This window comes from Pagrus major, chromosome 15 (assembly GCF_040436345.1).
Source record: "Pagrus major chromosome 15, Pma_NU_1.0".
NCBI classification, from domain to species: domain Eukaryota; kingdom Metazoa; phylum Chordata; class Actinopteri; order Spariformes; family Sparidae; genus Pagrus; species Pagrus major.
Window position 1 is genome coordinate 11,001,741 of NC_133229.1, and position 26,831 is coordinate 11,028,571.

The 26,831-nt window shown below is 42.2% G+C and overlaps 2 protein-coding genes across 3 annotated transcripts; one reads left to right on the top strand and one right to left on the bottom strand.

Annotated features, from left to right (window-relative positions):
* Window positions 1-5,658: 5,658 nt before the first annotated feature.
* Window positions 5,659-19,225, top strand: fbxo11a (F-box protein 11a). 2 transcript variants are annotated; one of them, XM_073481512.1, is made up of 22 exons: window positions 5,659-5,932; window positions 7,973-8,097; window positions 8,199-8,280; window positions 9,822-9,966; window positions 11,301-11,430; window positions 12,114-12,197; window positions 12,286-12,418; window positions 12,501-12,607; window positions 12,725-12,836; window positions 13,117-13,223; window positions 13,477-13,614; window positions 13,976-14,193; window positions 14,313-14,493; window positions 14,644-14,766; window positions 14,954-15,039; window positions 15,233-15,309; window positions 15,522-15,665; window positions 15,944-16,054; window positions 16,180-16,287; window positions 16,373-16,481; window positions 16,580-16,678; window positions 17,420-19,225. In XM_073481512.1, the coding sequence occupies exons 1-22, from the start codon at window positions 5,839-5,841 to the stop codon at window positions 17,547-17,549; spliced, it is 2,643 nt and encodes an 880-aa protein (XP_073337613.1). In that variant the 5' UTR covers window positions 5,659-5,838; the 3' UTR covers window positions 17,550-19,225. The 2 variants fall into 2 exon arrangements, with proteins under 2 accessions (XP_073337613.1, XP_073337615.1); XM_073481514.1 differs by having other exon boundaries at window positions 9,825-9,966.
* On the bottom strand, window positions 19,189-26,831 carry msh6 (mutS homolog 6 (E. coli)). The gene is made up of 10 exons (XM_073481511.1): window positions 26,447-26,831; window positions 25,336-25,538; window positions 25,048-25,223; window positions 22,323-24,897; window positions 21,428-21,711; window positions 20,912-21,029; window positions 20,731-20,820; window positions 20,444-20,598; window positions 19,456-19,655; window positions 19,189-19,368 (listed from the first exon to the last, which is right to left on the bottom strand). The coding sequence occupies exons 1-10, from the start codon at window positions 26,713-26,715 to the stop codon at window positions 19,287-19,289; spliced, it is 4,152 nt and encodes a 1,383-aa protein (XP_073337612.1). The 5' UTR covers window positions 26,716-26,831; the 3' UTR covers window positions 19,189-19,286.

Below are 26,831 nucleotides of genomic sequence, written 5' to 3' on the forward strand. Positions count from 1 at the left end.
GTGAACGTGAAATGACACGTGAGTAGAAACGTCAATATGGTATGCTGCCTATGACAAGTACAAATGTCAACGTAGTACTGCCAACATTTTATTCTGGCGACTGTGCTGGAAACAGATAAACAGCTGAAAACTGCCAGTACAAATGGAAACGTAACCAAACTGACCATGTTGACAGTTCAATTGTATGGAAAAATAACACACTGTCCACTATTACATCCACTTTTATATAATTAGTAGTTATATAAGACCCGGTTTCAATTCAAGTAAACACATTTAGCTCCGTCAGTGCCGCTAACAGGAGCCTGGGTAGTACAAAAAGGGCCAAAAAAGGTTGGGAGCCACTGCTTCATAAGATACCAGTGCAGACCTCCCAGTGTTGTCCCTGCACCATGCATGTAAAGTGAGTGTGACCCGATGCCTGAGGGGCAGTGTATACCCTGCCTGGGTCTGAGGGGAGCTTGGCTGTGAGGCTGTGAGCGGGCACACGGCTGTAGTTTGGAGAAAGTGGTGCAGTGCCTCTCTGTGCCTGGCTGAGCACTGGGTAATGAAGCGTGGCAGAGGAGAGAGGAAAGGAGTGTGTCTGCAGGGTAGGCATGGCCCTCGTGTTCCTATGCAACCAGGGCGGATGGCTAGGTGATGCAGGACCGCCTCTATTCTGCTTACTTGTCATGCTGCTGCCACGCTTTCTTTCCCTCGTTCTGGTTAGTTGTCCTTCCCTCCCCTCCTTCCCCATTCTTCTCCTCTGCTGACGCTTAGATGTTGTGCTGTCAAACATCTCGCCCCAATCCCCTAAGGACAAAATGCAAAATGTCACAGACCAGATCAATGGATGTTAATTATTATGGCAAATTATGAGGAATAAAACAAATTTTGGTGTGCAATCTTAAATCAAACACCCATTCAGTATTTATCAGACTGATGTATTTATACCTAACATTTTAATTCATTTAAATGAAACCCTCTTCTCAATTGATTTCTCCTCCTTCCTGTCTGTGAGACAGTTGGCTGCTCTTGCCCTTTCAACCAGAGGTCTGGTGAGAGCAGATGTGCTATTGTTTCAGACATGGTGTCTTGACTGATGTACTTTACAAGTGCCTCATCTCACCCTACCACCCCTATTCTGCTACACCTGTTATATTTGCATAGGTGCCGGAATAAACATGACCGTCGTTAAAAACAAGGGCAAGGACTCAACGGGTTATGCTCAGATTAGGAAAAGGGAGAGAGATTAAAAATAACAGAGGTGTGGTGGAAAAAAACCCACTCTGTTTACGTCAGAGTCATGTTGGGATTGTGTGTGTGTGTTTGTCTTTGTGTGGGTAGGTGTATCATCTCAGAACTTCCCTATATAATGACTGACCAAGCCATTGCCATTAATTGTTTAGCAGCAATGGAGAAGAAAGAGAAAGCCTGTGATTATCCTCAGCGAATGATTTTCATCCTAGAGAGAGCATTACACTACTACAAAGACTAACTCTTAACATATTATCATCTACTGTGCAGCCACACGTTTCCTGTGGGCAACAAGTGTGGATCTATTCTTAGCTGATGGCCTGGGCTTCAGCACTTTCTGCTCCCGCTCCTCATAGGCTGGACAGGATAAGGTGTGATTCAGTCCTGCCAGGTCTGACTGTGTCAGCGTAGCCTGTGTCCAGCTGTAGAGACGGTGGGGCCCATCGACCATCTGTCCCCCGACCAGCAGATTCAAGGCTCGGTCCCCAGAGCGGGGAACGAGTGGGCGGGAGCGAGATGAGGTCGGATGGGGGAATCAGCTTTGTTTTGCCATAAAGCTGTCTTTCCTCTCTCCTAGCAACGGCCTCCCATTTCCTTGGTTTTGGGCGGCATGGTCCTGTTGGTCGGTGTGCACGGCCCCCTCACTCACTCTCTCTCTGTCCTATTTATGGTAATGAGCCATCTGCCCTCTCTGTAACAGCCGCCCAAATAGAGGAGAGGCTGGGAGGGGAGGGGGGGGGTCTCTGACAGACAGGAGTCTGAGACAAAGACGCTTATCCTGTTGTGTCTGCCTCTGCTCCAGTGGATGCCTTCAGATGTGGATGGGACTCGAAGATGACCAAGAACGGAGACAATCCTGAAACAGTTTTGTCATGAGAGAATATAATGTAGAGGAGGGAGGCTAGTTGAGGTGAGGACTTAATTGTAGAGAGACAGAGAAAGTGACACAGACAGAGAGCGCTACCACCTGCAGGTCAGTACATTAAGTTGTTCAACACAAAGAGCATTTGTAATATCAGTGCCTGGGTGACCCATCCCCAATCCCACACACGCACACACACACACATGAACACACAGGATTTTGACTCCTGAGCTGAGTATTACACAACCCTCGCATCATTCAGAGCTGCTGTGTGGATGTGCCTCTGTGTGACTTGGTGACACAGGAGAGTGGTGGGCACACCAGCCAATACAGAGCCACCCAGCATTCAATAGACCTCTGTTGCCACTGGATACTAGATTGGTTACCAAGCCAACACATGTGCCTCACTGTCATATCTTCGACGGATTAGTGTCGAAAACAACAGATATCTTAAGCTCTTCATCTTCCAGGCATAGTTAAAGTAGTACGTAGCAGTACTTTTAATAAGAGGACTGTGTGAAAAATAGAAATAAAAACACATACCTGAATTCTGATTATGTAAGAAAAATGTTCCTTCTGGCCATGGCAACGCTGAGTCCGACCGTTTTATCATCAGAGGACAACAGCTAGTGCAACATGAGCACAAAGGCAATTTACAGCCTCTCTGGTAAAACAAGTCCAGACAGAAAAAGTGATCAACTTGATTAAATCAGACTGCAGATTTCACAATAAAAGACACCAGAGATAAACAACAACAAGAACGCTCCCGGTCACTAATGACCGCTAAGTGTTTTGAACAATACAATGCCTGACACAAGACTCTCAGTTGACTCTTCTTTCATGTGGTCAATCACCATCAACCTCATCAGGCAGACCACCTCACAGATGGGTCAATGACCACAGAGCCACAAATCACAGATGGTCCTGCTGATAGGCGCAGGGTTGATTGCAGGCATAAAGCAAAACATTATGAAAGCAAACTGATGCATAAACAGAAAACATAAATACTACAAACGTGTATGAAAACTAAGACTTTTAGCATCAGTTATGAGGACGCTGCCATCTAAAGGCAGCTCCGGGGTAGTTTTGCAGCTCAGTGTGACTCATTCGCTGTAGGTAGTTAATTAGTCAGCGGAACAGTGTTCATTTAGACCAGCCAAAAAATATGCTAATTAATTACCATGTTGCCACCACAGACACATATTGATATCCTACATGAAAATATTTACATAAGCACAATGTGGAGCAGTGTAAAAGCACTGAGATTTCAGTCAATCAGAGGGGTGATCACTCTTCTGTACATTTGGCAATTTGACACTAATAGTATGACAAACAACATCATTGTCACAGCAACGTCCTGGGGCGAGGGGTCTGGAGAGGAATGATAGTTTGCAGTGACTGATCGGGATGTATGTGGGAAATAACTCATATTTCAGCATCTGTGAGGAGAAGCCAAGGTGAAAACCAAAGCAAGGTGAAGCATCATTTAGACAATAGAGACAAAAAGACACAGAGGTGAAGCATCATGTGACGCTCATCTCGCACACAGCATGCATGGAGTGAACACTCAGAGGTAGATGTGTGGAGACATCTAGTGGACAACCAGGCTAAGTATGTGTCTCTGACAATAAACCCAAACTTATGAACACAAATTTAAAAAAATTATAAAGAAATGTAACATCATATTGTGGAATATGATGTTGAATAAGCATTTTTAATCTCTTTTTCCCTGTTAATCTTAAATATCTTCCATTGTGCCAAACACAGAAGGATTTTTGACATGTCACAGCAGAAAAAGCACATGTGTAAATAACAAAAATAACACTGAGCAAATCTCTCATGGAGTATATGGTGTGGTCCACATAAACAGTATATGTGAAACCCCTTTTTAATGTGCCAATTTTATCATGCTAAATAGCACCACCATCAGACAAAATACAAGATCTTTCAGTTGTAACACTTTTGTCAATTCTTTCAGCTATAAAAACGTTTCTAAGAGATCTAAAAAAAATGGCTGCATAGGTTTGGTTCTTGAGGCTGTATAACTATTGTATACTATTATAGTGTTTAGTTGGCTTAACTTGTTAACTACGAATGCATTCTTAAGATTTGTAAGCCAAAATCACACCAAATCACAAAAAACGGGTCAGTAACAGTGAGGAACAGATCATGTTTATTGGATTTGGAAATGTCGCTCGCTGATCAGTGAGGCTGGTGAGGTTTAATCCTGCAGACAAACTGAACAAAGATTTAACGAAGTAGAGAAAGTAAGTCATCATGAGCCATTTTCCAAGCATCCAGGAGTTGATTCCACTGAAAAGTGAGCATCAATCAGTCTGCAGAATGTACATTTACATTACACTGTATTCTTTTACATGATTTACTGCCATTATTTTTCATTGAAACACCTTCAAAATTGCCCACAAGCTGAAGTTAATGACATTATAAGTGTGGTGAAGTAAGCTGATTTTCAGTCACTTCCATGTATATAAATGGATCCCACCTTGTGATATTCACAACAGGAAAAGATGACAACAATATTGTTGGTGTAGTGGGCACTGCAAGGTTTGAATGTCTGTATAAACACATGTGAAGCAGGGCAGAAAACATTTAAACAGTATCTTTTGACTGATCTGCTTGACATAAAATGATCAATCATCCATTTTCTACTTCCTTTTTTCAGGTCAAAGTGCAACTAAAGTGTTTGGCTGGTCTGCCAGGGGCTCTATATGTATGAACAAAAAGGTCCTCACCTGTTGAAGGATCTCGCCTTGGCCCTTCAATTGCACAATCTCTCTCTCCAAGTCCCTACAGCATGCAAGATTATATGAGTGAGAGCTCTGCCTTGTCACTAAGCACACTCTGCATCACTTCATAAAATGATCATGAGACACTTGACTGATCTCTGTGCAGAAAGCATCCTCTTACTTGTCTCTTCTTAGAGGTCAAGCATTTTTTTAGTAGCATAGAATGGTTTCCAAGGATATACTTTCTAACCACTAATGAGCAAATCTTTCTTCAAAGATCAATCCTTAATTACAGTTTATTTTTTAGCATATTACGTAAAATAAATTAGGAATCAAATTTAAACTGAGCTGCACATGTATTGTTTACTAATGTCTACATTTTGTTACATTAAATAAGAATTCAAAAATAATGTATTTATGATATATACAGCAAACTCCATCAAGCATGACAAAATATGTTGTTGTGTGTTATTATTGGGTATTTTGGGGTCACAGATTGTAATAATAAATTGATGACAGTCTGTTTAATTAAAGGATAAACTGGTGGAATAAGGTGCATGTTCTGCATCCTCTACAAGTAAGAGGCTGCCAATGTGCCCTTGAGCAAGACACCTGACCTCAACTCCCAGTGTCTAGATGGCAGATAGACAAACAGCAGATTATCCCATGATGGATGCTTGACTCGTTGATCTCTAAAAGTAAAAGCAATCAGTGTTGAGTAGACCGCCGTGCAGGCAGAGGTCCTCCCATGTGATGTGACCGAGGCCTGACGGACTGTGCCTGTCTGCTATGGCTCCTCCTGCTTCAGTAGAACGGGGCAAGACGTAACACCAGTGCGGGGGAACGGGAATAACACACCGCGATACGATTTCCAGGAGCCACGGCGGAAGATGGCAGATCGTGCAGTGCTGAAGAAAAAGACATAGATGATGTGCTTCGAGTCGCCTCTTCTGCTGTGAAGGCTTCGACATTTCTTCAAGATTAACAACACCCCAAATGAACTCCGTCAGAGCAAGCAACGTTAGCAGAAGACCTAGGCGAGTCTCGAGGCCGCGCCCGGTGCAGCCGGAGAGGAACCACCAGGAAAGAGGTGATGTGAGCTAAGCTAGCGTTAGCATTGCTGAACGGCTTGTCAAACAGCTAGTTTGGGGGTTAAACTGTGTTAACCGTATGATTAGACTGGGCTATGTGTTACTCGTGCTAAAATGTAGCGCGTGCATTATTGCAATGGCGGCTATTGTCGTGAAACGGTGGGTAGTTAACAGCAGTCTCAAAGCGCAGCTGTGCAGTCAGGAAACTCCGAGGCTTTTGTGTTTGTAGCTAGCATCCAGGCCCCGCTTTGTTTTGCTTGGTTTTTGCCCCGAGTCGGCCTGTCTTGTGCTTGTCTGACCTCATACTGCTGCTGAATTTTGTGTTTTGACAGCTAACCTTACAATACTGGTGGAAATGACAAGAGATAAGCAGTGTTTTGCTTCATCCGTGGGTGACGAACACCGGGAAGGATGCACAAAGTGGTTTTGCCAGTTGTCGTAGCATGCTAACTGAACGTAGCCTCTGCTAGCTGTTATTATTAGCATGTTTGGCTATCTATCTGCGTTCTTTAGAAAAAAAGCCCCAGCCTTCATTGCCACTGTTAAAATGTTAATGTGTGCACATACTGCGTATAGTTAATGTTATAACGTCACTGTTATAACCAGTCTCATTATGTTTTTGTTTTTTTCTAGCTACAGTAACGCTGTGTGACAACAGACGGTGTAGCGTAAGAGGATACTGGCTGCAATTATTCAAAGTAAACATTAGCCAGAGATGCTCTGAAATCATAGTTGCCATGAGTTAAAGCCAGTGCCAGTCCCCCAGTCAATCCAGTACACACTGATCAGTAACAATAATGGCTGGTTTCTGTATCTGATTCAACGTTATTGTGTGGATCGGTTACATGTTGTGATGTTGGATCTCACTGCATCAGTTGAAAGGCAATCATCAGTAGCAGAGGGTTAATTATTACGTCTGTTTCTCACAGAAGTGACTGGAAACAATGAAAACTGTAACAATAACTTGATGATGTCGACAACACAATCTATTGGAGAATGAACTGTCCATAGCATCCTGACGAATTATGAGTTTTCTTGAGTGCTTTTCCTTGTATCAATTAATTTATTCAGTCATGACCTGCCTTGGTACCTATTTCTCTCTGTCCGGATGTCCAGAGTGTAGATCAGTTGTCATTTTCAGGTGTCATTAAATGATTAATGATAGTGTGGTTGGTAACAGATCAGCAATAGCTCATTTTTCATCATGTAGTGTGAATTTGTTGTGGAGTTATACCCCTGGTCTTAAATGTGTTTGTTTAAGCAAAATGAGAGAGAAGTGATTTTGCTGGTTACATGGACGATGTTTGTAGTGGTTACTGGCCTAGAGAGAGTCATCCTTGCAACCAGAGCAACGAGCAGGGAGTTGACATCTCCCATCTGGGGTAGCTATCAACTCATGCCATGGTGAATAGCCTCATAATTAGGTGTCTGGTTTAGTTCAGGGTTGTTTTGTTTTTCTCTTGATTGAATCCCCTCTTGATGGGATCTGTAATCAATTCGTAGCATACAAAACAGGTAATTACAAAATCTGTCTTTGTATATTCTGGGGTTTGCCACGGACCTGTGAGTTTTAAAAACTGTTCAGATAATAGGTAATGAAAGCATTTTCTTCTGGTGATTTGTTTTACAATGTATTTCTTTTTATGACAAATTTATGCGTGAAAGCTCAACATCTAATAATATATGGCAGCAATAATTTGATGGTTTAAATTCTTGTCTGTTGTTCAACCAAAGATCTGAAACAAAGTTAACGTCCATTATTGCAGATTATGCCACCCATGTTTAAGCGCTCTACAGCAAAGAGCATACAGGAAAAAAACTGAATACACACTGTATTATTTAGTCATGGTGCTAGCTGCTGAGTTGTCACTCAATTCCTTGATAAGTATATTTGAAATGCTACACCATGAGTATGTTGTTGACCACACATCTAAAACATGTTTCCCTTGTCTTTCCTTCTTTTTCATATCACAGTGTTTTGCATTGGTTTAATTGATGGTTTTGCAATTAATCATTTTTTTCTACTACACTATTTGCAGATGAGGACGTTCCTGCAGATATGGTCGCAGAAGAATCCGGTCCAGGAGCTCAGAACAGTCCCTACCAACTTAGAAGAAAGTCTCTACCCAAGAGAACAGTGTGTCCGACAAAGACAAACATGGAGGTACGGATCCTTAGAAGATCTCCTTTGTGATTAAGATGTGGTATAAATGAAACACAATATCGAATGTTGAAGTGTCCATACTGACTTTTTATTATCTACAGGGTGCTTCCACTTCAACCACAGAAAACTTTGGACACCGACCTAAGCGCCCCAGAGTGTCAGGGAAATGTCAGGATTTACCAGGTAATTAGGAAGATATTAATTAAGGTGTGACACGATATGTATCCCCCACAGAGTTGCATCCTGTTTTGTGTTTCCCACTGGTGGTGGCAGGTAATTGTCGGGCTAATTTGAGTAAGGTTATGGATTAATTACATGCAACAGTTAGTCACTCATGTGAGCTGATAGTTACATTATACAAAGTGTCATGATGCTGTTTACAATGTCTGTTATGAATAGCTGCATTTCTTTGCAAATTGTAAATGATTAAGTTTCACTTTCATTTTCATCAGAAGAGGCCTGTGTCCCCAAAACAACTCTAATACAAGATTTAAAGAAACAAGGCTATTTGTCAGTCTTTTTTAGTGAATTCAACTTGACACTTTTATTCTGTGTTTAACCTTTACCTCAGACTTACCGTTGGCTTAATGTCAAGTTCTGGCAATCTAGGACAAGTAGATGTGTAATGATATCAACCTTTTGTCAAGAGTTCAGATCATCTCTTTAAAAACCTCTTTGGTAAAGACATGAAGCAGCACCATGAGTTTCACAAAGTGGAAATTTTAGAGTCTGTTATTTGTGGCATTTGGAGTCTTTCTCATACAGTGCAGCTCGAGCCAAAGCGTCTGAAATAGATGTTTGCCCCATTAGATGGCATTTGATTCTGGCCTTGTGGTGTCCCAAGTAAACCATCACATTGCCTTGTGTTGTGTTCACAGTAGCTCCATGTGATCTGTTTTAAAACCAAAATTGATTCCAAATAGCAAGCATGGTATTTTTCTTTCTGATTTGTCTCCTTGTATTTTAAAGTTAGATGCAAAAATCCATGATAGATATATATTTATATGTAGGCAGCTTACTGACCTAATTATACTGCATCCTTTGCAGTGTAACCATTGCAAATGTGTACATGTGAATACCGGGGAAACTATGTACCATTCAGCTCTGACATCTTGCAACTGGAATGCGATTGGATCTGCTGGTTCTAGCTCCAGAGAACCAGTCCGTATGGGTCTGTGTTTCAGTCTCAGTAAGAGCCACACTGGTATAGGCCTCCATCCAATATATGATATATAGTTATAATGTAAATAAGAAAAGCTTCTTAATTGAATAGATGATAAATGAATAGCACATTTGAAATCCTAACTAATGAAAATGTATCTCATCATGGAATATAATTATCATAATTTCCACTAGGATTCGGGAGTGCACACACTGATAGAGTATCAATCTCTTTTAGGTAGCTGGGCTGTTAAAGCAATGCTCAGTCAGATGGGAGGAAATGTAAGAACTTGTTTGTACTTCAACTGTCACTGGAAGTGTTCACATACATCAATATTGATTTTAAATAGACAATGTTAAGGCAATTCAAATTGCTGGGTGTTTTTCAACGGAGCCTGAATTGATTTCTACTGAAATTAGTTGCTTTTGCAGTGACGATAGACTCAATCATTTAGGTTCCTCAAATTTTCCTTTTTTAAATGTGCTTGTTTGACTGAATTTGTGTGACCCTGCTGGCCCTTAAAAAATATTTTATTCTCACTCCATGTTGATCTTCCCCCCAGCAGCTCCAGCAGAGCAGTATTTGCAGGAGAAGCTTCCAGACGAGGTGGTGCTAAAGATCTTCTCGTACCTGCTGGAGCAGGACTTGTGTCGTGCAGCGTGTGTGTGTAAGCGCTTCAGTGAGCTGGCCAATGACCCCATCCTCTGGTAAGACCCTGTGTCATTTGCTGTTGAACAGCAGCTGGAACTTTTGTATCTTAATCAATACTTCGTCCAAATGTTCTGAGGGAAGTTACAACTACACTGTCAGAGCTATTTGATATTAAGTTGACAACTGTATGAGATTTTCACGGTACAATTATCATCTCATATATACGGTGTTACAAAGTTAATATTATTGTTGTTATTAGACAACGACCCTTAACAGAAAGAAAACAGAGTGAAACACTTTATTTTAATTTCACAAAATATTATGTCCTAACAGATATGAAACTTTATATAAACTTGAAATATACTTTTTTACACAAACACACACAATCATCAATTTTCATACCACATTATATCTTGAAAACAATTTGCTGCTGCAACCCTGTTTGATGGTGACTTTTAATTTGCCTTGATTGGGTTGTCCATCTGATTTGAAATGGTTGCATAGATTTATGGTATGCTGTTTGTATGCCTCTGTCACAAACAAAAAGCTCTTTTCAAATTGTCTGTAGTATAATTTCTTACCCCTTACGAAATCCCTCCTCAGGGAATATTACTTGCAAAAGTACAAAAACTTTGGGAGTGAGACTTACACACTGAACACATTGATTGGTCAAGCATTTGCAGGATTTAATTTCAGCCAACATTTTTAGATATGCAGCCCCAAACAAGTTTGTTTTTTGTTCATTTTTCCTTTGACTCATCAACATGGAGTTACAGAAGAAAGCATACAACAGATGGGCTGGCGATAAAGTTGTTATATGCAAAATAATGACGTGTTGAAACAGCCGTTAACCTGTCAGGACAACAACAAGCTGAAGGAAACGTTTTAGTGACTTGACAAGTGGCAACACAAGTGGTAACACAAAAGTTCCAGGTACTTGGGTGGAAACATAAGAATTGTTTCTGTAGTCTTCTGCCCCAATGCAGGCTATTGTGTGAAATTACCAAACAGCATTTTATGCGTTTAATTTTCAAACATCTATATTGGTAGGGCAGAAGAGAATTTGACAACTGTAAGCAGAACATCTTGATGACTTTAAGAAGTCTACATTAAAAAATGGGCAGTGATCTGAGTTAACACTTCAAAATAATAATGGAAAATCAAAACAAAGTAGCCCTCCAATGGTAATTTCACTGTGAACATGTTTAAACTGAAAACTATCTCAATTGTGTTGCAACAAACATTTCAAGTTTAATCATCAAGTTTGTCGCATTCAGTGCTGTTTTGCTTTACTGAAGTCTGTTGCACCAGAGCTTCTGTATTGTAGTCTACATTCGGACACAAATGAGATTACTATGGTATTGATCCTTGTTGTGCTTTCTTGTTTCAGGAAGAGGCTGTACATGGAAGTGTTTGAATACACGCGACCCATGATGCACCCTGAGGCAGGGAAGTTCTACCAGATAAACCCAGAGGAGTACGAGCAGCCAAACCCATGGAAGGAAAGTTTTCAGCAGCTGGTAAGGAATCCTCCTGTGTGCTTATTTACTGACTCATTTGAGTTCACATTTTATTATGAAGCAAATAAAACACTGGCACGCAGCTGGTAGAACACCGCACTACTCTTATCATAGCCTTTATGTTTGATATGTGTCATTGCAATGACTTTACTCTGGAGGAGGCAAATGCTGTTTCCAAAAATACATTAAATTAGAGGGAGTTTTTTTCGAAAACCTTCCAAAAGGGTTTTGAGGTATGTGTTGCAGGACCATTAAACAGTTGATTCTACATACTGCATATTATGATACAGTATTTAATCCACTTCAGAAGGTAGTGTTGTAGAGGCATAAATCAGAACCTCTCTGCTGTCTTTTAATCCTTACATCAATAATTTTGCTGCTGAAAGTTGCTTCTGTGCTACTTTGAATCCTCCTGTGTACAGACAGCTAATGTCATGTGAAAGGGCAACACCACAGGCCATAATGGTGACATTCAGTATGCACGGCGTAGAAAAGAATTGCGTGTTTAAATTATATTCCTTTGTGATGTTTTGACCTTTAAGATTTTGTTTCATGACTTTCTTTCCCTCCATGTTGTTGAAAATGCCATGTCAGTGCAAAGTCTTCAGTGAGTCAAATTTTTCATTATGAATTATTCGGGTTTTTCGAGTGTGTGATTTTCTTTCTTTTTTCTTTTTTTACAGTATAAAGGAGCACATGTTAAGCCGGGCTTTGCAGAACACTTCTACAGTAATCCTGCCAGATACAAAGGGAGAGATAACATGTTTGTAAGTGAACCCTTTCCAACATTTTTTTGTCTATTTCCCCTCACTTTGAAACTCAAGTCATTAACCTGCCTTGTGATGTTTTCTCCAGTACTACGACACCATTGAGGATGCTCTCGGAGGGGGTCAAGAGCCTCACTTTGACGGCCTGATATTCGTCCACTCTGGTATTTACACAGATGAATGGATCTACATCGAGTCGCCTATCACAATGATCGGAGCTGGTATGTGTGTCTGCAGTCATGGTTACAGTTTCTTTGTGCGTTTGTTTCGTCTCATCTCTAATTGATTCTGATTCTTTTGTAGCTCCTGGAAAAGTAGCAGAAAAAGTCATCATTGAGAACACCAGAGACTCAACATTTGTATTCATGGAAGGCTCAGAAGACGCTTATGTTGGATACATGACCATCAGGGTGAGATGACCTTTTCTCTCTTTTTTTGTGAGTTTTTATACAGGCCACATGTACAGTGAATCCATTGTTTTTTTTAAACCACCTAAATGGCAGTTGTTTTTGTCTCTGCTGCTGCAGTTCAATCCTGATGATAAATCCGCCCAGCACCACAATGCACACCACTGCTTGGAGATTACAGTCAACTGCAGCCCCATCATCGACCACTGCATCATACGCAGCACGTGCACAGGTAATTCTGCGGCGCCTTTGTTCTTCTTCCCAACCTTCAAAGGGGTCACAAGGTAAATCTGAGCAGTTTCAAAATGTAAAAACAGGACAGAAAGGAGGAAAAAACAACTGCTCTATTTCATGTTGGTACAGCTGGAATCCATTTTCTGTCACTTGACATGTTTGAGCTGAAAGGAGGGTTTTCCATGATAGAAACCCCATGCAACCACATGTCTCTGTTGCATATTTTAACTTGTTTTGGATAAAAGTGTACAAATAAATCTCTATCCTGTTTGTTTCAGTGGGATCTGCTGTCTGTGTTAGCGGCCAGGGTGCCTGTCCCACGATCAAGCACTGCAACATTAGTGACTGTGAAAACGTTGGTCTTTACATCACTGACCATGCACAGGTAATACACACCTCACCCATGTCAGTATCTGTATTACTGCTCTGTTGGTCTCTTGATGTCATTGTAGCTAATTGAATAGCAGCGTGAGCCCATCTCTCTCAATTCTAATTCAGTCCCAGTTCCATCAACAGTGAAGCAGTGTAGTCTTAGTTAGAAAACCAGCTAGATAAAACAAACGGCTAAAAAAATAACTTGAAGTTTAAAGTGGCCATGGAAATGTTGAAAGCCTCACTCAACATTGTTTATCGTTCAGGGAATATACGAAGACAACGAGATCTCAAACAACGCTCTGGCTGGAATCTGGGTGAAAAACCATGGCAACCCAATCATCAGACGTAATCACATCCATCATGGCAGAGACGTGGGTGTTTTTACGTTTGACCACGGGATGGTAAGATCCAACTTTCTGTCCTTTGGTCTGTGTTCAAAACACTGTTCATGAGTGTTTACTGAGAGCCGAAGTCATTTTTCTTAGATGTGATGACAAAAAGTGAGAATTTTTAAACAATTCTTTGTGCTCATTCCAATCAGGAGTGCAGTGGTGTCACTAAAATGACAGTTGTTTGATGATATATGTATGACCATGTGTATAAGTGAGCGTAAGAACTGTCATTTTAGTATAATTATACAGCGTTTAATGTTGTGAAGAAAGAGAGTAATTGCCTACGTGTAAAGTTTTGGTTACACAAGCTTCTTATTCTTCCAAACGTATTTTGATCAGACTTGGGAATAATTGTGTTTTCCCTTCCCAGGGTTACTTTGAGAGCTGTAACATCCATAGAAACCGTATTGCCGGCTTTGAGGTGAAGGCATACGCCAATCCCACAGTGGTTCGTTGTGAGATCCATCATGGACAGACGGGGGGCATCTACGTGCACGAAAAGGGCCGCGGCCAGTTCATTGAAAACAAGATCTATGCAAATAACTTTGCTGGGGTGTGGATCACCTCCAACAGCGACCCCACAATAAGGTCAGTGTGGCCTTGCTGTCAAAGGCCAAATACTGAATTGAAAGAACCATGTAAAATAGGACAGTGTCCCATACACAGTTGTGGCATGTCCTAAAATGTGCTGTTGTGTCCAAACACAGGGGCAATGCCATTTTTAATGGCAACCAAGGTGGCGTTTATATATTTGGTGATGGCCGAGGCCTCATTGAAGGAAACGACATCTACGGTAACGCCCTGGCAGGAATCCAGATCAGGACGAACAGCTGCCCTATCGTCAGACACAACAAGATCCACGATGGACAGCATGGCGGCATCTATGTGGTAAATATTTTCAAAACATACGCACACATTAAAACCATCAACTCACACCATTAATAGTCTTAATTCATCATCATGTTTTCGCTTCCTCAACTTTCTTATGCTGTAATTCGGGGACGTAGCAGTGATGTGTGGTGGTTTTGTGTCACACAGCATGAAAAAGGACAAGGCGTCATAGAGGAGAACGAGGTGTACAGCAACACGCTGGCAGGAGTGTGGGTGACAACGGGCAGTACGCCAGTGCTGAGGAGGAACAGGATACACAGCGGGAAGCAGGTACAATTACAGACTGGTTACAAGTTTAATGATGAGAAATAAATGTAGAGTCACCAACCAGAGGCAAAGATGATACTGTTGTGTGATGTGTTTCTTCTGTAGTAAGCTCTGTCATATAGAAACTAATTCATAAATTATTTTTTAATCCCAGGAATAAATAAATGAGTTATGTTTCACTGTTAAACAGGTTGGGGTCTACTTCTATGACAATGGCCATGGCGTGTTGGAAGACAATGACATCTACAATCACATGTACTCTGGAGTTCAAATAAGGTTAGTGAAAAACGATAACAATATGGAAATATTCACCTAAACACCTTCATGACAGTTACATACTGTCATAGAAAAATGTCCCAGTAAAGTCAGACTTGAGTCAGTAGTTAATATGTTTAGGTGGGGAAGGAAATGCATTTTTGCATGATTGAAACAGAGGATCAACTGTCTCTTCTGTGTCCTTTCTTGACAGGACTGGCAGCAATCCCAAGATCAGGCGAAACAAGATCTGGGGAGGCCAGAATGGAGGCATTTTGGTTTACAACTCAGGTGAGGAGCAGAGACATCTTTAGTGTTTTATTTCTCTGTAGTGTGTCCAGATTTCCATTTTTTCAAGAGGGAAATCAATCTATTTGCTGACACCTGACAGGGTGATTGGCCTCCCTGCTCATTGCTAATGTGCTGTTTGACCAAAGTGACAACAGTTCAACAGTTCTCCCCACTGCTGCCTTTATAAATAAACATGAATATGTGTTTTTCAGGCTTAGGCTTCATTGAGGACAATGAGATCTTTGACAATGCTATGGCAGGAGTGTGGATCAAGACAGACAGCAACCCCACTCTGCGGAGGAACAAGATCCATGACGGGAGAGACGGTGGCATCTGTATATTCAACGGAGGAAGAGGTAACATATCGTATGAAAACAGGGGGATACTTATCACAGTTAGAAAAGTTTTCCTGCCATCAAACAAAAGTTTTGTTTACTTTTAGTGTTACTCACCAGAACACATTGTGTGTGTTGTCCATTTTAAATCCAGCATTGTTTACATTCATGTTTACTAGCTTGCAGTCTTCTTCTTCCGTCCTTTTTGCCGCATTTTGGTGTGTGTTGCACTTTGTACAGATACATTTTCATGTCTGGTCTGTGGTCTGAGGGGTTGACTGTCTGTTTTTTGTCTTCAGGGTTGTTAGAAGAAAATGACATCTTCAGAAATGCTCAAGCAGGAGTTCTCATTAGCACCAACAGCCACCCTGTCCTGCGGAAAAACCGAATATTTGACGGCTTCGCTGCAGGTGGGTCACACCTGTACACAGGCTCTAATCCTGTTTTTAAATGTGATTACAGAAATGTAAACAAACTGTTTTTAATGAGGTCCATTATGCCTTGCTAATGGGAACTATGTGTTTTTTCCTACTAGGTATTGAGATCACCAATCATGCCACAGCGACCCTTGAGGGCAATCAGATCTTCAACAATCGCTTCGGAGGATTGTTTCTTGCATCTGGTGTCAATGTTACAATGAAAGGTACTCTCCTGCTCCAAGCTTTTCACACATTTTCTTGACAAACCATGCATTTTCCGTTAATACATTTCTCTTGTCTCTCCTCCAGATAATAAAATCATGAACAATCAAGATGCCATTGAAAAGGCTGTGAGCAGAGGTCAGTGCCTGTACAAGATTTCAAGTTACACCAGCTACCCAATGCACGATTTTTACAGGTAATTCATGTTTGTACTCGCAATGACGGTGACCGGAGTATCCTCAGCTGTAAGCTTGTTCCGTGATGTGTTTACAAAAACAATTTGGGTTCCCGCAGGTGTCACACCTGTAACACAACAGACCGCAACGCCATCTGTGTGAACTGCATCAAGAAGTGTCACCAAGGACATGACGTGGAGTTCATCAGGCACGATAGGTCAGTCTTATTGACCTGTTTTAATACAAACTAATGATGTGAAGAACTGGCGTCTGCTTGCTCTGATACTACCACCCTATTTAAACCTGGTATTTAAATGGAATCTGTCCATTCCAGATACATTATCCAGATATTAAAACAACGTTATGCAATGGTATTGCAGTACTACTCTATGACTAGATAAATTCTATGCCATGTTGACAGCTGATGCACCTCCACAGATGAGTGCAACGCACAGTCAGACAGTTATTTATACTGTGTATCATTCTGTATTGCTTTTATTTCATACAGTTTTGTTAAAATTTGCATCTTCTGGCACTTTATCATTGAACAGCAGCCTATATTTTAAGTTGGCTAAAAACAAATATCTCTGTGTTATGTTTGTATGGAAGCCAACATGTTGTGTTAGTTGTGTTCATGCCTATCAAAGATCTAAACACAAATCAGCCAGACATCCTCCAGATGTAGTCAAGCAGATCCGATCACATTCTGAACATGATGTATATACACCTTTCATCAGCATGCTGTTTTCTCAACAGGACAACATGTCTGGATATAGATCACATTTTAATACCAGGTGTAAATTAAGACTGCGCAGGTCTTTTGAAGGGTCACTGCTGTGATGTGTGGCAGCTGTACTCAGGCTCATGAGTATACAATATTCAAAATATCTTGTTTTCTTCTTTGCACTGTAACAAAGTTCAGCTAAAAATAATTTCTCCTCTTTTCTCTCCACTGCAGATTCTTCTGTGACTGTGGTGCAGGGACGCTGTCAAATCCTTGCACGTTAGCCGGAGAGCCGACTCACGACACAGACACACTGTATGACTCAGCTCCTCCTATAGAGTCCAATACACTGCAGCACAACTGAGCTCCGAGCCCAGAGGTCACTTTGTGCTTCAGCAGTAATGGACATAAGACACTTTACGTTGTGCAGTGGAGGAGGAAGTCCAAACTAAAAATACAGATTCACTTTGACAGAGCATATACAGAGACTTTTAAAAAATTAAAAGACTTGGACACGAATATGCGAAAAGGAGACATTTAGAAAAAAAAAAAAAGTCTGATTACGGATGCCTCGCATTTTCTTTTTCTTCAGTTATTTGACAAAAAAGATGACATCAGTGGGACAGAGCGGAAGAGCAGCTGACTCAGGGTTTGTGGGTGTGTTGGTTTGGTCGAGTAAGTGAAGCCGGCGAGAGATGGACAAAAAGCCACCGAGGCTCGTCTGCTTTTAAGAAGACATCGCAGTCATGTACAGACCCATCGTGGACAGATACTCAAGTCAGAAGAGGCACAACTGTTCTCACGAGGAGGCAGAAGGCTCCAAATTCAACAATGCTTCCATCACTGGGCAACCGACGTGCTCGTATGATAATGTACGGGGAAAATGACCTAGCACTTCAGCTTTTTTTTTTTGTTCCTCAAGACTGTTGAGATTTGATTTTAATGCTTTTTGTGTAGTTTTGTATTTTCATGCAAAAATCTTACTGTACTTGAATGTCTTTATTTTATTAAATGTGTTTCAATTTTTTTTGGTTATTATACCCTAGAATTGCTGTAATTATACATGTCGCAGTATGTAACTTCTTTCTGTGAAAGAGATCAGAGAAAAGAGAGGAAAACACTAAATATTTTCTCCAGCAACGTTGGCTCATTTCACATTTGCAATACAGAAAAATAGATGCTGAAATGTGCTGTCACAAGACTTGCCTAGCTTTTTTTGTTTGGAATAGCATCTTTAATGTTTGTCTTCATAAGGGAGCCGAACAGTTGTGATATTTCTGTCTGTTGTACATAATCTATGCATATTTTCTGTTTGTTTGTATTGGCCTGTCACAAAACCTAGTTTACAGGAAGGACTTACAAGACAGTTTTACTCAAGGCTTCAGTTGTAGCTTGTTTATCCAGATGAACCCAGGATATTCTAATTAAGAAAGCCAATTATTTACCAAATAAATAAAACACATTAAGGGTATTATAATGCATCTTTTAGTACATTATCCAAGAACATTTGGATGGTTTAACTTCGTTGGTACATTGCTGTATCTGTCAAGTAGATTACATAATCTATACACATCTTGACCTGCATTAGAAACAATGAGCCTGCCTTCTCTTCAATAATGGGCACAAATGCTGCATCTTGGACTGTTAGAATACACAGACTCCATTTTTTTTACTTTGATTAAAAGGTCCAAGAGAAAAAAAGAGACAAGTCTTGTGAAAGCACAGCTAATTTTGATGTTTTTCCCTCGTTTGCCAATGTTGCTGGATAATTTCAAAGGCTTTTACTCTGAAGCTGAGACAAGTATCTATATACAGCCCTATATGGTTTCATTGCCCCCCTCCCCTCCCTCCCCATTCATGTGTACTGGTGATTGTGGGTTCTCATACAGACTGAAATGTATGCATGTATCATAACATCTAGACTTAATATATTGTGAAGTATTCAATAACCGTTATGTAGGCGCTAGCGTGAATTAAAAGGGTTTAATTTCCTAGATGAAACATTGTCATTTTTTAAAAATAAACTTTATTAGATCATAACAGTAGTGTTTTTTCAAGTGCTGGGAACAAAACATCAGCAGGAACAATGCATGTTTACAAGCTACAGGCTGTTGAGCATCTGAACAAGTGAAGCGAAGTGTTTGTTGTCCAGTGTGGCATCTTCAGCAAACTGGCAGAGCTTCCTGCAAGAGGAGAGAAGAGGGAGAAAATCAGAACTGCGCTCACAGCAGTAACATGAGGTTCAGTAGCTACAGAACACCAATACATACTTGAAGAGTCTGAGGCTGATGGTGCTCTTCTCAAACTCTCGGGCCTTCCTGTGTCCTGACTGGATGACCTCCTCTGGCAGGGAGGCGAGTCGAGCAGCGTTGAAGCCGTAACTCTTTGGACAAGCACCACCGATGAACTTGTAAAGGAATGTGATGGTTTCTTGACTCGGATCCTCGCATTCATTCTCCACCATGCACGCCTGAAAGGGCCAGCGACATTATACTTAATACCAGGGCACAACACATGATTCAGAGGACAAACACACAGACAAATGGTAGTTTAGTGCACGACAACTTGTATGAAACTACAGAACCTGCCAAGCAGGAGGCTGAAATTATTAATTTATCCACTTAATAATCTACATACAATTAGCAAGATGTTCTGTGGAAACTGTTTACTAAATTGCTTAATTCCCTCAAATCATTTGCAACATGTGTAATACTTCAGCTGCAGGTTGTGGTTAGAGGAGCACCCAGAATGATGGAATTAGGGAAGCAGCTGTAGCGCAGATGTGCCCAAAAACAACTGAATTCATTCTCTCAGTCAGTGTTAATGCCTTCATTGCATTTGTTCATGTCCTCCTGAGAAGCTCTTGTACAGTTTTAAGGGAATGATTTCAGTTTGTTCACTAATTATTCTCATTTTGAGGGAACAATTAAATAGTTTGTGTGAAAACAATATACCCACTACGTCCCAGACTCTGTACAAAACCAGGAAATATGATTTATTTATGAAATATGATATTCCCTGCACCAAAGGTTTCCAAAAGACTTTAGACTGTTTACAACTGAATAGCAATGAGGGAGTCAACAGATAATAAATCAATATGGTGAGAAAGACATGTTGCAATAATCAAATACAACTGAGAAGATGGTTCCCAAAATGATCATTTAAGTCGCAGCTCTTTATATTTTAACATTCTGAAACTGCTTTCTCCCATTTGCCCTTTTTTGCAGTACTTAGCATCTTCTGCATTGCTGTACTCACCATGTGGCCCAACCGCACAGCATGGTTGTTGGCGTAGTCCTCCACCAGGGAGTGGTAATGTGTTGAGAAGAGCGTGCGGCAGCAGATCTTCTCAGCAAGCTCCTTCACGACCGCACTGGCAATCGCTGTGCCATCATATGTGGCTGTGCCCCTTCCTGCAAACAGTTCACAGCTGAATGCTTACACTCCAAAAACAAACCAACACAAGAACAAAACACTTGCTGAGCAAACTGCCTCTCATGTCCCTGTTACAGTGAACAAGCCTTGGTAAGCAACAACAAACTTACCTAATTCATCCAGGAGCACAAGGGAGTGTTTAGTGGCATGGTGCAGGATGCTGGCAGTCTCACTCAGCTCCACAAAGAAGGTACTCTCTCCTAAAGAAGACATGTTGGATAATACAAGCTTAGTCTGTGAAGTGGATGCTTAACACATTACCATATATGTTACAGGAGCTCATGATATTACCAGCCATAATGCGATCCGAGGCTCCCAGCCGAGTGAAGACTCTGTCAACTGGTGTGAAACGCAGGCTTTCGGCAGGAACGTAGCAACCCAGCTGAGCGAGGATGATCACAAGTCCACACTGTACGAAAAGAGCAGCACAGTATCTCAACATCAGGCTTGACAGAGAGCACTAATCAGATGTTCTAAGCAGTACTTTGTATCAAATTAGACATAAACTAGAAATGCATTCTTTGCAGTAAACAAACGCGGTTATACCACAAGTACCAATATGATGTGATATGCCATTTATAATCTAATAAAGAAGATATTATTTCTAGTTTATGTCCGATGCGAAACAAAGCTTGACGTGTTACGCCTTATTAGTTTTCTCTTAAAAAAAGTGAAACCCAATATTGAAAAGAAGATATATGGTCTCATACCACTATAACGATTTAATACCCATATACTGACCAGCCTTACACACAAAGAAAACTATAACATTTTTGTTGCATCAATATGTATCAATAAATCGCCTACCTGTCTCATGAGAGTAGACTTTCCGCCCATGTTGGGCCCTGTGACGAGGACACAAGAGGCATCACCTTTCCCCTCGTCCTCTTCACCGCTACCAGAACAGCCGATGTAGATGTCATTGGGGATGAAGTCATCGCCAAAAAAGGTCTTGGTGACACATGGGTGGCGGGATCCAGTGAGGTCAAGGAAGGGCGCTACCTGGTCATCACCTTCAGGGAGCACCAGCTCTGGCCTGGCCATCGTACCGTCTCCGCCCTGACTGTAGCGTGACAAGGCCAGCAGCACATCTGAAAACCATTAACAATTTATTAGTGATAAAAGTAAGGAAAAAGGTAATTTCCTACCTGCTTTTCTTCATATGCTAGGGGATGATTTTGCAGCTCAGCTTTGTTAAAATTAAATAAATAAACCTGAGGCTGAGGAATGGCCCAGTGGGTGAAAAACACATTATAAGCACATTATGTTACTGCACCAGAGACCAGTAATAAACTATGCAATTGTCTCTCCCTCTGTCAAGAGGTGCACAATTTCCATAACAGTGAAAAACACTAATTACTGTCAGCTTAGCCAGGTTTTAAATTGAATAGTTACTCAATGACAGCAAGATTTTAAACAAGCACTCAGACTGGTGCAACATCATCATCAAATGCACATTATGGATGCATATCTGTAACATCTGCAGGAAACGTATTCAGAGCAGACACCTGCAATGCAAACTCATTCTCACAAGCCTCATTTTATTCCTCAGAAGCAAAAAAGGAAATTACACAGTGAGGACCAGACCCTGAACAACACTGTGTTATATGCTGCAGTAATTAAATTGTATCACTTAACAGATTTGATTGATGCATGCTGTGAAAGTGATGCTAATTGACAAGAATAAAAAGCATGTAATCACCCAGCACTGCCATGCACTCCACACCAGTCTTCCAGTCTTTGTAGTTCTTGTCAAAGTTGTAGAAGAGCCTCCTCATGCAGTCTTTCAGGGCAGCGTCTCTCTTCTCCTCAAACCCTTGCAGCTCCGAGAACAGCCGTTCACTCTCTTTTGTCACGTAACGCTTCCAGCCTTTCTTTGTGGACTTCACATCGTACTCCTCAGGAATGTTCCTTTCTGAGACACTGTCAGGCACCTCCATCTGGAAACGGTTTTTCCCAGTTCCCCAGTAGGACATGTTTTTACAGCCCAGTCTCTTCTTCTGTCTGTCCAGGTAATCCTGCAGCTCTCTTTCACAGTTCTTGATTTCAGTCAGAGCCTGGTCGTACTCTGGATCGAAGCCAGCTTTAGGGCTTATGACACCGGTAGTGCGGGCTTTCTGGTGGTCGAAGGCCGTCTCCCAGCGCTTGAGTTCAGCAGAGAGGTCGGGGAAGACACCGTCCTTATCACCCTTCAGACTGACAACTTGATGGAGCAATGTGGATTTACAGTCACTCGAAACTGGAGTGAGGACATCAATAATCTCCTGCATAGTTTTGAAACCTTCCAGTGCTGAGAGGAAGTCTGCTATCTTACGCTTGCTGTATGTGACCTCCTCATAGAGAACTGCTCTGCTGTCAGGGTGATCCTGGCCCTTCAGAGGAGTGCCAATGCTGTGGATTTTACTCAGAAGCCGCTCCAAATCTGGGAGCTTCTTCAACAGGTCTGAAACCTCAGTAGCCTGGGCCTGAGCTCCCATCAGGTCTTCCACTGCATCCAGTCGGTCCTTGATGGATGTGGGGTTACAGAGAGGAGCGCAGAGCCACTGCTTCAGCAGCCTCTTTCCAAATGGGGAAGAGCAGGTGTCCAAGCGCTCCAACAGTGTCCCTTCTGTTCCTCCTAATCCATTCTGAAAGATTTCCAGGTTTGCCAGAGTCACTCCATCGAGGACCATCCGCTGACGAGTCTTTGCAAAGAAGCTGGCAGGTCCAGCAGCTTTCTCCATCTCGACATCAACAGGGACATATTCTTCAAAGTTGGCCATGGAGAGCAGCTCCTGGTCTACCAGACATTTCTTCAGGTAGAAAATGCATCCACCCAGCGCTGACAGTGCCAGCTCATAGCCCTCTTTAGGAGTAAGGCCCAGTGAATCACTCTCAGAGGTCATCTTTTTTAGAGGAGCAGGAAGTAAATTGTTCCCTGTCCCCTGATCCTTGCCAGCGGTCTCGCTAAAGTAATCTGCTTCTGAAAGTGTTTTAAGAGTCTTCTGAGCATCCCAGAACTGGCTGTTTGCATTAAGTCCTTCCTGCAGAGCAGAGGACAGAGAGGCCTTGAGTATTTTGCGTGTTTCGACAGATGGGTTCCCCTTTTCAAAGAGCACTTCAGCTGGGGAGAAATGTGCTATCAGGGTGCGCAGACGTGAGCAGTGGCGATCGTCTGGGAACTGACCTACATGGAAATAACCCACAGAGGTATCTACAAAGCAGACTCCATACGTGCGGCACTGACCGGAGCTTTCCTCTTCGGCCTTTTCCTTTATACTCAGCAGGAACTTGCTCTGACTCTCAGAGGGAGCACCGTCCAACACACTGTAAGTCTGGGTACCACGTGTGATAACCCGGCACACTTCTCTTCTCACCACACGGTCGAACTTAGTGGGCTTAGCCATGGTCTTGCAGCGCACTTCCATCATGTCTGGGGTCTCTGTCTGCTCCACACGAGCCACCTTGTAGCCTTTCTGCACTAGTACATCTGAGAAGCGGCCAAAGCCGATCTCTGGAAAGCCCGAGTGAGCCCAGGCCCCCTTCATGAAAGTTAGCCCCATCTCATTGACTCCGATCACAGCGTCCATGTGGTAGAGCTCATAAAACTTCCCCACTTTGTAGAAAATGACTGTATCAAACATTTTAGACTTGAGCTGCCACCACCGACGCATACCAGGAGTGTTTCTGTTGAGAAAGTCTTCTGGCACATACAGGGTGGTCGAATCGTAGTCATCCTCTGACTGACGTCGCCTTCCGCCGTCTTTTCTCCTGCCATCCTGCAACCACTCCAGCTTCTCGTGGTCCCAAACTGTGGTGCTTCCACCAGTGCCCGATCCATTTGCCTGGCTGTCAAAGTTGTCAGGAGCGGAGAAGGCTGACAAACGAGACTTTGTATCGGATGACACAGCTGCTGGAGCTCGTTTTGGTGCAACAGATGGGGTGGTAGGTATCTTGGGTTTTGTAGGAGCAGATTTTTCTGCAGGCCGTTTGCGCTTTATGGGCTTGACGGGGCTGTCTGCTTCTGACTCCTGTGTGCTCTCCTCTTCCTCCTCTTCACTTGTCACCGCCCCTTCTTCCTCCTCATCCTCACTGCTAGACGCAGCTTGCTCTGGTTTGAATTCATCACCTGATCCATCACTGTCTGAGGCTACGATTATGCGACGGCGCTTGGCCTTATTTCCCTTTTCTGTTGAAGCACGGGATGAGCGTCGACTGACCTTGGCTGACTTCATTTCCTCATTTTTCTGTTCATCCTCATCACTGACCTCTTCATCACTTACTGTTGACTTGTCAAGCTGAAGGAAAAAACCCCACAAAGGACAGTTAATAATCCTGCATTAGATATAACAAACAAAGTCTATGCTACTTTCACTACTGATAAAATAGAAGGCATTAGGATAGCACTGTTTTTTATAGTACAAAAAAGACTAATCGAATATGATCACCTCCATTTCTTCATCATCATCCTCTTCCTCATCAGATGGATCCATACAAAGAGAGATCTTCAATCTTTTTTCAGGACTGTCAAACATCACTGCATCAGCGAGCTCCATTGCACGGCGGATTACAGGCTTACCACTGAAGAACACACCTCCTGTTTTAGCATCACTGCTGTCAGAACCTGCAAAACCGTACAAGCGAGATTACTCATAATTGTTGGGAGGACAAAGTGCATTGTAGCCACAGTTTTAAGATAATTAGTATCATTAATTGTGGGACATATTGTAGCCAACCTTGATATTCTCGTATATATTTGGTGCTGACCCATCCTCTAGTCGGGGGTTCATCAAAGAAATGGACATGTATGCGCTGGGCCCGGCCTTTTCCCCTCATCTGCTGTCCACTCAGAGGCTGGGGTACCACCATGCATGGCCACCAGGGGTGTCCCTCCAGTTTGGCCCACACGAGGGCACCAGCGCTGAATGTGCATGTTGAGCTGCAGAAGGAAGGAAAAAAACAAAGATGTACTCCAGTCATACAGTACATTGCCCCAGACCGTTATGGGCATGTCGTCTCATAAGTAGACTATTACTCTAAATACTGTTTCGAACTACCGCTGCTGCAATCTTTGACATCTGAGGTCAGTTTGTGTCAAACATATGTACTAATGCAGTTCTGAAAAGCTGATCTAGTCCAACACTGAGTATTTCTCACACATGGACACATATTAACTTAGAAAGAATTAACCAAAATAGTGTTTCTTTAACATTTTGACTACATTTGGTTGGATGTTTGACTTGGGATGATTTTATGTACAATAATACAGGTATTGATTGTACAAATGTGTTGAAAATATGGAGTCCCCTTGCCACTTAAGACTCCTGCATCATTGCTATGTTTACATAGAGAACCACAATGAACTTATCCTGGACTATCTGTCATTCTGCAAACCACACATCTTACTGTGAGCATGGGAGGGGAAGTACCATACCGTCATGAGTTCACCATGCCACTACAACAACCTGCACAGCTCATGTGGCTCTAAGCCCACGTTGTCTGAACTATGCCAAGTGACAGTCATTAGTGCATTTCACATTTCATCTGTGCCCCACGTTATTATAGTTAAAGGCGTTAGCATTGACTTGATCGAGGGTAAACTACATAAAGCACTGACTGCAGGATTTTTCCAAGAATGATTGAAAAAGCTCTGAAACGAAATAAATTTCCGCAAATGAACCTGCTGGTTTTATTGCGTCGACTAGCTCAAAAAGCTGCATCTTACTGACCACCCTGATGTGTCTTTGTGGGGCCTTGCATCCAGACTAACTTCAGCAGCAGAAAAAAAACAGTTCAAAACGTGCTCCAGCAATTACACCACCCCCGACATTATCACTGCTAACTCACCTCTGTTTGACTGGTTGGGCCTTGTCGCCAAATAGTTTGCTGAATCCTCCTTTCGCAGGCTTGGAGTTACTCTTCGGCTTAGCTTTGCTGGTCTTGGCTGGTTGTTGTTGCGGTGCCTGTTTAGCTTGCTCTTTCGGAGAGGAGTTGGACTTCTCCACGGAAGAAGGCAGGTCTGCCTCGGTCGGAGAGGGACTCGGCTTCGGCTTGGGCTTGGAGACCGGCGGAGGAGACTTGGTGAAAAAATTGAAAAGGGAGCTTTGCTTCGCCATGTTTGCGAGCTTGGCGACTGTTTTTAACTACTTTACATAAAACGCTAGCGACAGTGTCCTGGGCCTCCCTGCGTCACCTAGCAGCCAGCTACACGGCTTGAGCGCTGCGCAGTCAG